Consider the following 13939-nt stretch of genomic DNA (forward strand, 5'->3'; position numbering starts at 1 on the left):
CGTATAGTCGCCGCCAACTCCTCCATCAACGAACCTTTCTCTCAGCACCCATCTTCTTCTCAATACGACAGGGGCGCCCGCCCCCGACGGGGGGCGGAGAGAGAACCGCCCCGCCTACCGACGGCACATCCTTTTAACAGTTTCAGACGCCCAACAGTACACCCAATGCGGAGCAGCATGGTTGTGGACAAGTGTTACAGTATCCCGCCGCATCAAAATGGCCTAGGGCGGGCGGTGGGCTAACTTGTTCTGCCATATCGTCCAATGGGTTCTCCCTGTAAAAAATCGCGTAGCCTTACGGGAGGCAACCTGTGTTGGCCACCGATTGATTGGCAGCGCGCAATTTACGCCCCCCAATACGCGCTTGAGCTGTGCATCGAGGCCCGTTACGACCTGCAACAATACGTTGTACCTCATTGGCGTGAGGTGTGGTCGCTACACGCGGATTCACGCATGGCGGCCTGTTCCCCCGGGCCGGTCTTTGAGTTAACCCTTCCACATATCTGTTACGCGTCAAAATTGACCAAAGTTTTCGACCCATTCTGACAGCATAAAAATACCCCATACATCGGTCATGTCTCTCCAACCCTGAATTTGGTTACTTTTCCTGAAAGTCGCCCCAAAAATACACAAAAGTAAACATGTTATACGTGGATTTCTTTGTGGGTGGCTCACACATGTTGCTGCCGTACTTTGCTCGCTCGTTTTTTCTGGGTCCATTTGCACGGATCCAGTGAGAATGGGCATTTCTAAACCTCAGACGTCAAACAAGTCCAACATCAAACGGAAATCGGTGCTGGTCTAATAGGCCGACCTCTTTCGAAACTGTGAACACTGTATATTCTATGTCCTGTGTGCTACCGTTCTGATGGGACACATAGTGGTGACAGCATTGCGGCGCCGCGGCGGGGCGGCAGAGGAGCGCGCGGGGGGGCGCGGCGCCCGCGCGGCCCGGGGGCGGCCGTCCCGCGCGACACTGTCAGCCAACCAACTGCTTGCCCAGAGTTCCCCCGCAGGGGCGACCAGGCCCCTGCCTGGTCCTTGGGAGCCCACAGGGCGGGACACCGTCCGAACCACAGTCAAAATCAGTACCAACCACGCCGAAGGAACGCTGGTCATCTCTGGTCCCCACCGCCGGACCGGGAGAATGCCAACCGGACCACACGGTCTCAACAGGCACGTCACGACGCGGTGCCTTGACACTAGGACTCCTCGCACTGGCGCAACGCACCGCAAAAGCATTTTTCCATCCAAATAACATTGAATTGAATTGAAATCATGGCTGCGCACAATTTTCTATTAGATAGTTGGTTGAATGAATTTGAGGCTATATGCAACTGTAAGATCCAAGATCAGGATATAAATTAATGTCAGCTGCAAACTGAACAAACAACGATAATGTAAAACTAAGCAATGATGGTGCTTTGTCTGCTTTGATCAACATTAGTAACCTCCTCTAGCGATGCCAGGTTTAGTTGTATGTGTTACCACCTTTGTGAGAACACCCAAAACACAAATAGAAGCTTGCCTTGCCTTTACACCTCTTCATATTTTATGATGCCTGCATGTTCTGTAATCACATCCAAGAAAGTGCGTACAGAGAGATGCTCTGTATGTTGTGCTACAGAAATGTGGGTTAGTGCCCACACCAGTGCTAGAGAGTGTGTATGTGTGTGTGCATGTGTGTAATTGCTACAGCTGTTCTGTCAGGGGAGAGGGCCTTACAAGACTGCTGGTTGTGACAGAGGCGTCGGTACAGAGAGAAACATATGCTGCGTTTTTATCATAGCAGCACACTGACAAAAAATCCACACAACCCCCGTCAGACAAAATGGAATGACTGCATTTGCACACATTCTCTCAAATGAGGGTTCACATGCTCTCTCTCTCTCTCACACACACACACACACACACAGTGAACCGCACACTGCTTCATTTATCAGTGGTGCATTATTTATCTGCGGCGGCGTTGCTACTCCTCAAGGTATTTACAGCAAGGAATACATTAGCCGTGAAGAATGCAGGATTGGAAAGTGAATATTCCTACAGATTAATATGCACATCACAGCTCCTACTGGAATAAGCCAAAGCTGTACTGGTTCCACAGAACACAACTGGTCTCTGTAAAAGGTTTCATCAGATAGAGACATTCATCAGGAATGTGTCAATCAAGGATAATTGGTTTTAATCTGATCTAATCACTGCAGCGTTGTGTGAAAATATTATTAATTGGGGAGCTTCATCTTTCACTAGTAACAAGTCAGGGAATGACTAACATAAATTGAGGTAATTGGAGAAATTGGAGTATTGTAACCAAGAAACTGTCTCTGTGTAGAAACATCCCAACTATATCTTATGATGCGAATGCATGACAAAAGTATTTACCATCAATGCTGTTTGTGTTCCCTGCTCACTGCAGGAGACCTGAGTTATCCTTTCTGCTGGTAACACAACTGTCTGGTGCAGAAGTGCGATGCAACACATAATAAGTTGCGTTAAAAAAGACTGCTCCCAGGGCAGTCAGCACACTCATAACATTTCCAAAAGGTAATGAATGATAAATAAACGTGATGTTTATGAGTCACAAGTGCAACGCATGCTTCCACATTTTGGACTGGGAGATTCTCAAAGGCCACATAACCAAATTGAGGAAGTAAGGATAATTTTAGTATGGGGGAGGGGACCTTATTAAAACACATTTACAAGGGAAGAAAACACGGGCAGAAACATTGTGACGAGGAAACAACTGCCAATTCAGAGGGAGTACCCAGAGAAAGTGTAATGAGACACGTATCTAAAAGAATTATACATTATTTCATAATATCTCTACTGGAAAATAACTATTATTAATGCCTAAACTACTATAGTCAAAACTTTTGAAACTGCTGTAGGTCAGTGGTTCCCAACCCTTTTTTATCATTGAGACAACCCCTGACTCAGTGACATATTATATGGATATGTTTTATAATATATTCAATGCATAACAATAACAGTACAGAACAACTAATAATGTACAATGAACTGAAATAGTGAACACAGTAACTGTAGGTAGTTTGTGTAAAACAAGAGATTTGGATGAATTTTGAGATTATTTCCTGTAAATATTATATAGTGAGTTTTCTCTTTTTTTATGGTTTTAGGAACTATTCATACAATTCTATGTCTGTATTGTGTATTTTTTAAACAATCATACATTCTATCCAGTGAGTTAAAAAAATAGCTGCTGGTTAATAAATAGTCTATTAATTAATAATACAGTTTTCAGTACTGATGAACTTTGATTATCTCAAAATTAATCACAAAATAGATGTTAACTTGGTGCTGGTGTTACATAAAAAGTCTGCAGGCTTTAAATTCTGGGGACCAAATATATGTTCATAATGCCATGGCAAACCATATTGCAAATGTCAAGATATTTCAGCAAGACACACCAAGAGCTACACTGCCAACATGGTTCATAAAATACATACACTGGTTGCTTTCCCTTCCATTATCATGTCACCATGAAAAGGTGTAAAGATGATGTTTGATGTTTGTACTTGCTCCAAATGTACACCAGATATGACGCATCAGCTGAATTTAAGTGCTCTGAAAGTCAGTCGACAGTGACTCAGAACCAGCCATCCCGTCACCAGCTCCAGGGGAGCTGAAAGAACAGCGGTCAGCCAAATTTTCTTAAGGTGGACGAACAAAACTGTAAAACAGATCATCACCTGTTTTACAATTTTGTTTGAAACTTTCTCTTTGCTGAAACTTTCACTATATCCTGACAGTAGAACATGAGACAGATCGCTCCTAATGGCATTTAACATACGTTTCAAGTTCAACTGTACAATAGGTGCCATCTAAGTGCACATCTTCCATAAGTCAAGTGACAGATATGTAATGCTACATTGCCGTTTGGTCTGGTGTTTTGGGTGGGGGGTATTTTTACCTTTTGTTGCTACAGTAACAGCCAGTATCTAATGCTGCTGTCTGATCAGTGAAGTAGTGAAAGGTCACTTTGTTGACCACAACCATAGGCTATCTGTTACATCAGACAAACAGAGGCATTTGTTGCTCACTACAATAAATCAAATTCAGCACTGAAGCCAGTCATGCAATCCAATTGGCAATATTTTATGTTCGTTTGAGTGTCAGAATATCAAGCACAGAACAAAGGTACTTCTCATGATTATGGAAACACACTTCCAACCATAGCTAATTTAGTAACTTTGGACATATCAATCAAGGACTGTCTCACACCATAAGGGCCCATTAACTGCTGCTGCTCTGCCACTGTGGCTCTGTTTTTTTGGGGGGTTTTTTTTGCTGCTGAGGTGGGAGGCAATAGAAAGCAGTGGCTAATACTCCTCAGTCAGACTAGTGAGTAGTGCTAATTGCAACCATACTCATTACGTGCCATTATCCCATTCAGAAGTCTAACAATGCTATCATGCAGATTTAGCAAAAAGCACAAACTCAGAAACTTTCCTCTTGTAAAAAAGGACATAAGGATCTAATGAATGCACTGATGCAGTAAGTGGAAGGGGGATGGCTTCTCTGGTTGCTTTGCTGTCTGAGAGAAGCTTTGTGTTGATGCTATGGCACTGGGACGTGGGAAAAGATACCAGAGATCTGCTGAGTAAGACTGTGTAAGTACAAGACATTACACAGCAGTAGCAGTCTGAAACTTTTACAGTGGTCTAATTATAGCACCTTTTACTATGTAATGTCAAGTGTGTAGAATTTAGTGGCATCTAGCAGTTTTGTTGCAGATTGCAGCTCTGCACTTGGAAGGAGAAGCTACATTTTAAAGTAATACAAAATAAAATACAAATTATTAAAGCAGCTTTTACTAGTACTTTTAAATTACACTTAGTTTTGTAACTTATTACTAGGTATTTTGTTTTTACAGTACAAAATAAAAATGGAAATGGAAAAATTAAGTCAGTGTCATTTAAAATTACTAAAGCTAGTAGCTAAATTGAGTTAGTTTTACTATATGTAGCGAGACAGACTGCAAGCATGTGGAAAATAAGAATGGATGTATCTAGACTACACCCCTGGCAATGATAAGCCATGAGTCTACAATGCAAATCCATTTTTTATGAATAAAACCTGGTAACATAGTGGAAAAACATAATCATATCAATTTTCATTTAAATGTGAATGCCTACCACTAGCTTCATTATTCTTAGTATGTTTTTTGTCTAGCTTGTTCATTGAAGTATTCCATTTTTAAATGTATGTAAAACCTCTTAAAGAACTGTATCTAGCCTTCCTAATGAGTGGCGTAGAACCACTATTTTACTCATTCAACCTCCAGCTGGTAAAAAGACAAGGAAAAAGAAAAAAAATGCAGGCCATGATTGTCTCCATCTCTATTATCCCTCTTCTATTTACACACAGCCTTGTGACATGATAATTTAATACTTTTGTATTATTGAAAAACACATAAAAGGATTGCTTGAGATTAATTTGCAAGTGAAATGACCACTTCAGACACGGCTCAGATGCCTGGTCAAGAGATTACATCTATTTATTTGCTTGCTAAATGTGACATGAATGAATGAGCGTTGTCAGACCACCATTCTCTCCAGTTATCTTTTTTTTTCTCCCATCTAACCTTTATTTTTGTCTCCATTTATGCCTTAACCCTTACACAAACACACAAAGAAAAATCACAGAACACCAACAGAACAAATGATCAGCTGAATTTAAGTGCACGTACATGGCAACATCCCCTGGAGGGGCTCAAATACGTGGAAGCTAAGCCCACATATTATATCAGATATCAGTACTGTACTACTGCTAGCATGGTTATAAAAAGCTATCATACCTAAACAATTACAAAGGCATCAAAATGATAGTGACAGATAAAGTTACATAATGTTGCTTTAAGGTTAATAGATTAGGAAAATATAGTCTTAATGATTAAAAGTAGGACTGTTGGTCAGAAACTATGGTAAATTATGGTCTCTATAGTGTCAGAGTCAGAGCCATCCACACTACCACCCCTTCATAACACAGATATAGCATTGCATGCTGGCACCACCTACTGAGCTGCAAAGGTTTAAAAGGGCTCAGCAGCACTATAGGGGAAGGTTGAGAAAGGCTAATCTGCAAAAAAGTTGAGATTTTCTCAACTTTCCCTTGTTGTGAAAAAAAAGCAAAGCGGGGCGGGGGCGGAAATGGTCCCTGGATGTGCGATATCAGATCTCTGCATGGCTTTATGTTCCACACTGGACTGCAAAACCAGTTTTCATTGTAACAAACAGTATCGCTGTCCCACTGTATGTGTATGAGTTTTCTGAAAATACAACAGCTTCACACTATGCTTCTACCATTGCTTCTGAGAACGGACAATGACTGTTCAGATGACCACAATCACACCAAGTCATGTCTTTTTATTGGGAAAAGATTTAACTTTCCTTTTTAGGACCAATGCTGTCAAGGACTACAACCATGCTAGGGCTGCCCCCGACTAAAGATTTTACTAGTCGACTAGTTGTCATTAGATACAGCCAATAGTCAACTTTCAAGCTCCCAGTCTGGATACAGATAGCTAATAGGACCGCTAGCTAGCTAATACCGGCAGCTTGTGCAGTTAGCATATGCAACAGTGCAGCGATAAGTGACTCCCTATTGCAACAATCCCCTGATACTTTGGTCCCGGTGACGAGGTGCAGCTCCTGAACTGTGCTTGATGTTTTTGTTTTTCTGCCACTATTCGACTAATAAAAAGTTGGTCGACTAACAGTTTAGTCGATTATTAGGGGGCAGCCCTAAACCATGCACACTATTGTCTTACTACATTATGTGTGTATGTATGCCACATGCAGCCCACAGTAACTCTAGAGATAGATCATAGTTATTGTTAAAGGATTGCCCAACAATTATAACCATTATCTCATCACTCTCATGTCAGTTATAACACTAGCCTTGCTGAGCTGAATGTGATTCTGTCTCTATTTGACAAGAATACATGTCTTCAAATACGTATAACCTAAATTAAGGGTTTGGAGGGTGAAAAGCACTGACAAAACAACAGCTCCAGGCTTTTTGTTCCAATATGGTTGCAGTTTCTCATTAGAATGAGCCCGTCCTGAAAGCAGAAGATTCAAATGGGTCTAAGACTAGCTTCACTTAACTGAAGTGCCAGCGCAGTACTTTCTTCGCTCTGTGATATGGCAAGGCTAAATGCAGCAGATTACAAACTCCAAGTGTCAAGGTGTGCCTTCTGTGGTTGTGCTGCCTCCAGATACAAGACAGACCTCATCTTGAAATCCTATTATGGCATCCTCACATCCCATTTGTTAATTTTCTCCTCATCTAGTCTCGAATGTTATGTGTGGATGAGGAGCTTAGCTGCAAGAAACAATGCCTGTTTGTGAGCTATAAATGTGTCTTATCCTTAAAAACAGCGACAATTGGCTGGTGTGCGTTTGTTTGTGATGAGACACATTGTTCTACACGCAGACAAATGCATACCCCTGCCAATTCTCCTTTTGTGCAATCTCCAGCTAAGCTTCCATACTATAATACACAGATTGAATAGAAAATATGGCCCAAATCTTGGCACAAAGACACAGCGCAAACTGTATTCCACAGCCGAGTCTTTAAAATAAACCCACGGTAAATGATAGTACCCTGACCTGGTTATTGATCATTAAAGGTATAATGCGAGAGCGGTGCAGCAGCCTCTGTAAGCTTAGCCTGTTGAAAGAGGAGCCTCAGCCAAGAGAAAGACTTAACTTACTTTACATGGTGTATTGCAAATGCACACTATCAAATAAACATGAGCACTCTGCTTTTTTAATGCTGCAGTTCCTGACCTCTTGAACTTATTTTGAACTTTTATTTTCTGAAAACACAGAGCTACACTAACATTGCTGCCAAACGCCTGTCAGTCCCATCCTCTTGTTCATTAGGTAACCAGTTTTTTTTTCTTCCCCTCAGCATTCCTTTGGCAGGGAATGGAATTGGCTGGCGGTGTTCTCAGTGCATGAGCCAGTGTGTCTCAACCCAGATTTTGAAAAGTACAGATCAGCAGCGGGAACCTGATTTCCTGATTCTGTGATCCGTGAAGAGATGTCTTGTTTTGTTTTTTTTAGCTTTTTTTCTTGATCAAACACTAATGTGGTCATGAAGCCAAACTGTTGAAATGTTGATAACGGGACAGGATATGGCAAGTTGTGATGAGACAGGGGAAGATGGGAAAGGAAAGGGTGTTATATTTTTACCTTCAATGCACACAGAAAAATCACATATCACCAACAGAATGAATATAACATGTGACATATTGACTTTGGGAACCGCTCAAACATTTGATGTGTCAAGTCAAGCCCTTGTATTGCCTTTTCATTCTGTTCTCAAGTGTGACGGGAATATGGAGCATCAAATCTGAATGAATCCAGTCAGAATGTCTCTGAAAGTCTCCTTCAGCAGTGAACAGGAGTGGAAACAGATGAGATGACTGACTTGAGAATGAAAATGCAAAGATTTGCACACAACACTCTCAGGAACCGTGCTCTTAGGTCAGAACTGTGCTCTTGGGTCTGCAGGGATTTTGGCCTGTTGATGACAACTGATTAAACTTCACTTAACTGAAAATAAAGTATGATGCAATAGGGCAGGACAGAAACAATACAATATAATATATTGTATAATATAAACAATATAATATATAATAAAATATTAAATCCATAAATGTTTTGCTAAATGCTCCTATTGTGTAATGCACTAAACTTAACTCTACTTAACAAATGTATAGAAAAGGTCAAAAGAACTCATGCTAGGAAACTCTATGATATCTTTATTTTTATTTCATGATTATTTGAATTGCTCAACATTTTAATCCTGTTTGTTTTGTTTTTATTGTAATTTTCAACATCTATTTTGTTGTTACTTTTCTCATGAGTAACTGATGGTTAAATGTACCCTTTGTATAAACAGGGTTAGGGTTAGGGTTGGAACATTTCTTAGTAGGTGTGATTCTGTTTTGAGGAAACAACATTGAGTTTGTCACTGCACGTTATAAACAAAGTTGGTTTTAAAAAAGTGCAGTTGTATTCTCTCAGCACTCTCTTCTCTGTTTTGACTATTCAGCTGTAACACTGGTGGTAGTCTGGCAGTGTGATCATATCTCAGACTGGTGTAAATCCAGTCCAAACTGGGACAATTAAGTCACATTCTTGAACAGAAAAAGTCACCTAGCTCTGTCTCTTTCTTCCTAAAGTGGTTCTTTTATTCCTTGGCAAAAGTAGAGCCATATAGCATGCAGTGTGTCACTTTGGAAGATTCATAGTAATGTTTTATATATTTGCTAGACGAGGGTCACATGATTCATTGTTCCCAGTGTAATTAAGTATCAATAAATTAACATTTCACTGCAGTAGATCCAGTTGATCTCTACATGTAATTAACCTCATTTTAATTGTACATCACTTAGTGTCTCAAAACTCTTTATGCAAGGGAAACCAGTTTCAAATTCAACAATTCATCCTATTGGCCGATATTTTACTTGGTTACAAAGTACAATGTTTAGGAGTCAGTACACGTTAGACTCTTCTCAACCGGCACATCAAGCATGTGTCCCAACACCAAGCCTTGTGGTATGTACTTTTACTCAAGTACATACTGGCGTGATGTTCTGTATTTCCACACTTAGAGAACATCACAGTCACAACTGGAAGCCGAAAGAACTCAAGAACTGATTTTAAGAAAACTTACTCAACTGAATACCATGGTTAATTTAGGTTATTAAAGCTGCAGTGGGTAACTTTCATAAAAAAAAAACTTTTTGTCATATTGACTGAATCATTCATTATATCCTGACAGTAGTACGGGAGACAGAAAATCTGTGAAAAAATCATGTTCCTCTGGCTCGTTCTAGCACTCCTAATGGCATTTGAATGAATTCACCGGGCCTGAAGGAAAAACAATCAACCATCTTAAAGCCACCTGTCCAAACCATCCGTCCATATTTCTTGGCTTTTTATAAAAACTCCCTACTGCAGCTTTAATTTAAACTAAAATAAAGTGTGGGGGATGTTTCAGCAGAACACATTTTCCTTTGTCCTATAGCATGACTGCCCAGGTTTTTTTGTTAACAAACCAACGGCCTGTCCTCATAGTAACAGAGAGTCCATTATTATTTGGAGTGTGTCTCATTTGAGTCATAAAACCTTGTATCTGCTCCAGTAGTGGCCTTCTGACACATACTCAGGGCCAGGTGTATAAATGATGCTTGCACACAAAAACACTATGGACCATTTTTCCATTCTACACATTTAACAGATTAAATTCTACCTGTCAAAGCCATTACACACTTTCAATGGCTGCTCAATTTTGATTGTTTTATTTCACTTTTAGTATTCTTCTCCCTCATCATCATTACCCTATATTTGTGTTTTTTTCTATTGTCCTTAATTGTAAAAGAATAAATACAAACACATTTATTGTTATTATTTACATGATGACTGAGATGCAGTTAGGGCTGTGTCTTTTTCTTGACCCTGCTTGAGGCAGATTTTTAAGAAATGCCTTCCAGTACTCTGGGGGATATTCAGTGCCTTGGAAGTGTTCTTCCCTGATTGGCACTTTTCAGTGAAATTAAATATATTTATTTGTCCCATACAAAAGATGATCCACTGTAAGTGTGTCATAGTAAAGTGGATGAGTACTCATCAGTTTTGGGTTTTATAATTGAAACAAATGAATGTAAATTTAAAAGATTTGTTTTCACTTCAACATTTCTATTCATCTGTGTCAAAAAGTATTTTCCATAAATCCACTGTGACTCATTCACTCTACTGTGAGTCTGTGAGTGAAACAATCAGATGATATTTGGATTCTTGACTTGCTTGAATTCAGTTAGCCAGCTGTGATGAACTGAAAACTGAAGTTATGTTTAGCTGTGTTCAATTTAATATCAAAATATGGCAAAGAGTGGATTCAAACTCTTGGGCCAAAATTGAAGATCCACAATGCCGAGCGAAGTCAATTCAGCCAGCCTTATTCTGTTTTAAGGAGTAAGACTGATCACACACTTGTTTTATCATCACAAAGCCGCTGTTGTATGATGACTAAGATGTTTTAGAATTGACCCTATACATGAGTTAATTGATCAGGAATCAATAAGGGACTCACAAAGGGGCCGATAAGCAGAACTGAATTCAACAAAATCTTATCAATTCCCATCCCTAGAGACAGACCCTTTGTTTAATCAGAAAGAGCTGTAATATCACTTTCCACCAGACTCCACACAACAAAAAGCCCAGTGTTGAATTAACTCCCACAAAGCGGATTTCAACACTTTTTCAGGATTTATATAGCTCCACACTCTCCAGAGTTAAATTAAGACTTTCGAAATAGTTAAACATTTAACACTTTGCCAGAGTTCCTTCTTTAACTCGCAAAAGAGGGTTAAATTAACACTGAGTGATACAACATAACACTGCTCTGAGTTACATTTTTTACTATTTGGGTGGAGTTAATTTTACTCAAGTGTAAAATAAACATTGAAAAAATGTAAATATTAATTATAACAATTCATTACAATAATCTCAATAATTTTCAAAATTAACATTTATTGTTGCCTTTTCATGTGTAAAACAATGCACAATCATATCGTCATATAAATTATACAAATTAAAGGCAAAATGTGCTTTGAAATGTTCATCAAATGACTTGAGGGAGTGGTGTGCCTGGTATGAAATGAGATGCTATCTATGGTCATGCAGAAGCTGTCGATCCAGTTCTTCTGACGCCCAACATCAAGGAGGTATGGCTGTTGAGCCAAACAGACAGATATAAGGGCAGCATTTTTTCTTCCCTCTCACTTACTTTCAGTCTTTTTTGCGTCTGACACTCACATACACTGTTATTATGCATTACAGTACTGACCGCCTCTGCTGCACACACACACCTGTATCTATAGCACGTAAGGTGTGCAGCGTGTGAGTGAAAGTGTGTCAATTACTGTCAGCAGGCGCTAACAGATGAGTGACGGGCACTGTGCCACCTGGGCCATTTAGCCACTACCTTGAGATGACACGACATACATTCATCAGCCGCCTCATGAGTGACACACACACACGCACACAGATAGTAGAGGTAGCAGCTGCACAACACATCTCTCTAGGGCACAGATACAGAGACTACACACTGCTCTTTCTGTTTACTCCCCCTCCCACCAACACACACACCCACATTGTATATCTGTGTGTGTGTGTCAGAAGGAGTTCCAGAAGTGTGCTGAAGGCATTGTCACTTAAGGACATGACAAGACATAAAGGTGTAACTCCAACAGCTCAAGGGAACATAGAAAGTATAAGCTGTTCTTCTGTGTGTGTGTGTGTGTGTGTGTGTGTGTGTGAGTTGATATTCAACTGATCTGATTCCAGCTCCTCTCAGGACCCTGCTGTCAACAGTACTGAAACAATAAAGAGCCACGGGGTGGAATCGGCCACAGACCCATCCTCGCACATAGCTGCCCCACCTCCACTGTACATCACATGGAATCTCAAATAGGCAGCTTCTGACTTCTCCAACAGTGACATCTGAATACCCCAATGCAGCTTTGTATAGTCGTATAGTTACACAGTATGTAATTTCTGCTGATACGGAGTCTCTCGTAAAGCATGGGATCATGGGAGTTTTTGTCTTCACCACCATTGACATCACTGCAGTCAGCTTCTCCCGGTTAGAATTCCTTCAGCGTTCATCGTTTAGGAGGTTTTTACCGGGAGCCCAATTATCCATAGAGGTCTTCTTATCTCAAAAACAAACAGACCCGCTGATTAAAAAAGGGTCAAAACAGTGAATAAATGTAATCTCAAAAATCTGTTTCTCCAGTGCTGCTTGGCACAGACACAGGATGTCCTGGAGAGGATCCAGACGTCCAATGACTAAAATTGTAAAAGAGCCGGAATTCCCATCATTACTTAGCTCTGATGATTTTAACCTCTGCCAGCCACTGGGGTAATTTCACAAATATACCACACTATACATCCAACAATAATGTATATTCTCCGTTTGGGACTGTTTACATGGTTGACTGCAAAAGAAATGCATCCTATACTACAAATATCTCACTTTTATACATTTTATATTTGTCTAAAAAACGATCCGTTCATAACAAACATCAGCCAGTGCAATAAGAATATTTCAATCTGTTTCCAGTAGAAATCAACTAGTTATGAGAACCCTCAATCTGTTCTTGCATAATTGGGGTAAACATTTAATAATGGGCTATACACAAAATATTGGCAGGTCTGACATAGGAATATTTGTAATGGTCTCTAAAAGCCTACATCAGTCAGGTGAAAATCATCATCATCATTAATTAAGTACAAGAAGCATGAAAGAAAAGCATAAACTCCACCGGTCAACAATAAATAAGAGCAGGTCGTCACATAAAAGCAAGTCGATAAAAGTCAGACACTTTTTAAAAGATGGTGCAGACAGGCTGAACTCCTCAGCCTGAAGACTTTGTTGGGTTCTTTTATACAGTAGAGTCATGATTACATAATCTGCTGCTCATTAAACTAACTAATACAGTTGCTGATTGCACCAACCTCGCCAAATCACATAGCCACTGCTGTATTCTGAGCAGGGAGCACTGAGGACAGCCAATGACTTCTAATGATGTTCCATTTTAACATGTTAGCTGCTGATTGGCCAAAATGGTTTCTAATGAGGACATGAGTTCTGTCTGCACTGTTAGGAGGAGAAATCAATGTTACATGGGTTGCTAAGAATATTTTTTATATTTAACATGTGTGTTCTAGTGCTGGGACAATCACTTACAAAGGCCCATTGGTAGCCCTATGTGTTATTCAATTCAATTCAATTTTGGACGCCCAAACATCAAGGGAGGTTTATTGGGCTGTTGATTCCTGCCTGGGTTGGGGAAGATGATCCTTCTAACCAGGAGGGCCAATTTCTTTTAGGG

General features: G+C 40.1%; 1 protein-coding gene across 1 annotated transcript in view; it reads left to right on the forward strand.

Annotated features, from left to right (window-relative positions):
* The first annotated feature begins 868 nt into the window (after positions 1 to 868).
* The window catches only part of LOC118321457 (homeodomain-interacting protein kinase 1-like), a 47306-nt gene continuing 34235 nt past the window's right edge, over positions 869 to 13939 (forward strand). The window contains exon 1 of the mRNA XM_035652776.1: positions 869 to 1176. Coding sequence (XP_035508669.1) covers positions 869 to 1176 — 308 coding nt within the window. The remainder of the gene's footprint in view (positions 1177 to 13939) is intronic.

This window comes from Morone saxatilis, unplaced genomic scaffold (genome assembly GCF_004916995.1).
Source record: "Morone saxatilis isolate NCDOM2014 unplaced genomic scaffold, NCSU_SB_2.0 Contig12, whole genome shotgun sequence".
In the NCBI taxonomy this organism is placed as follows: Eukaryota; Metazoa; Chordata; class Actinopteri; family Moronidae; genus Morone; species Morone saxatilis.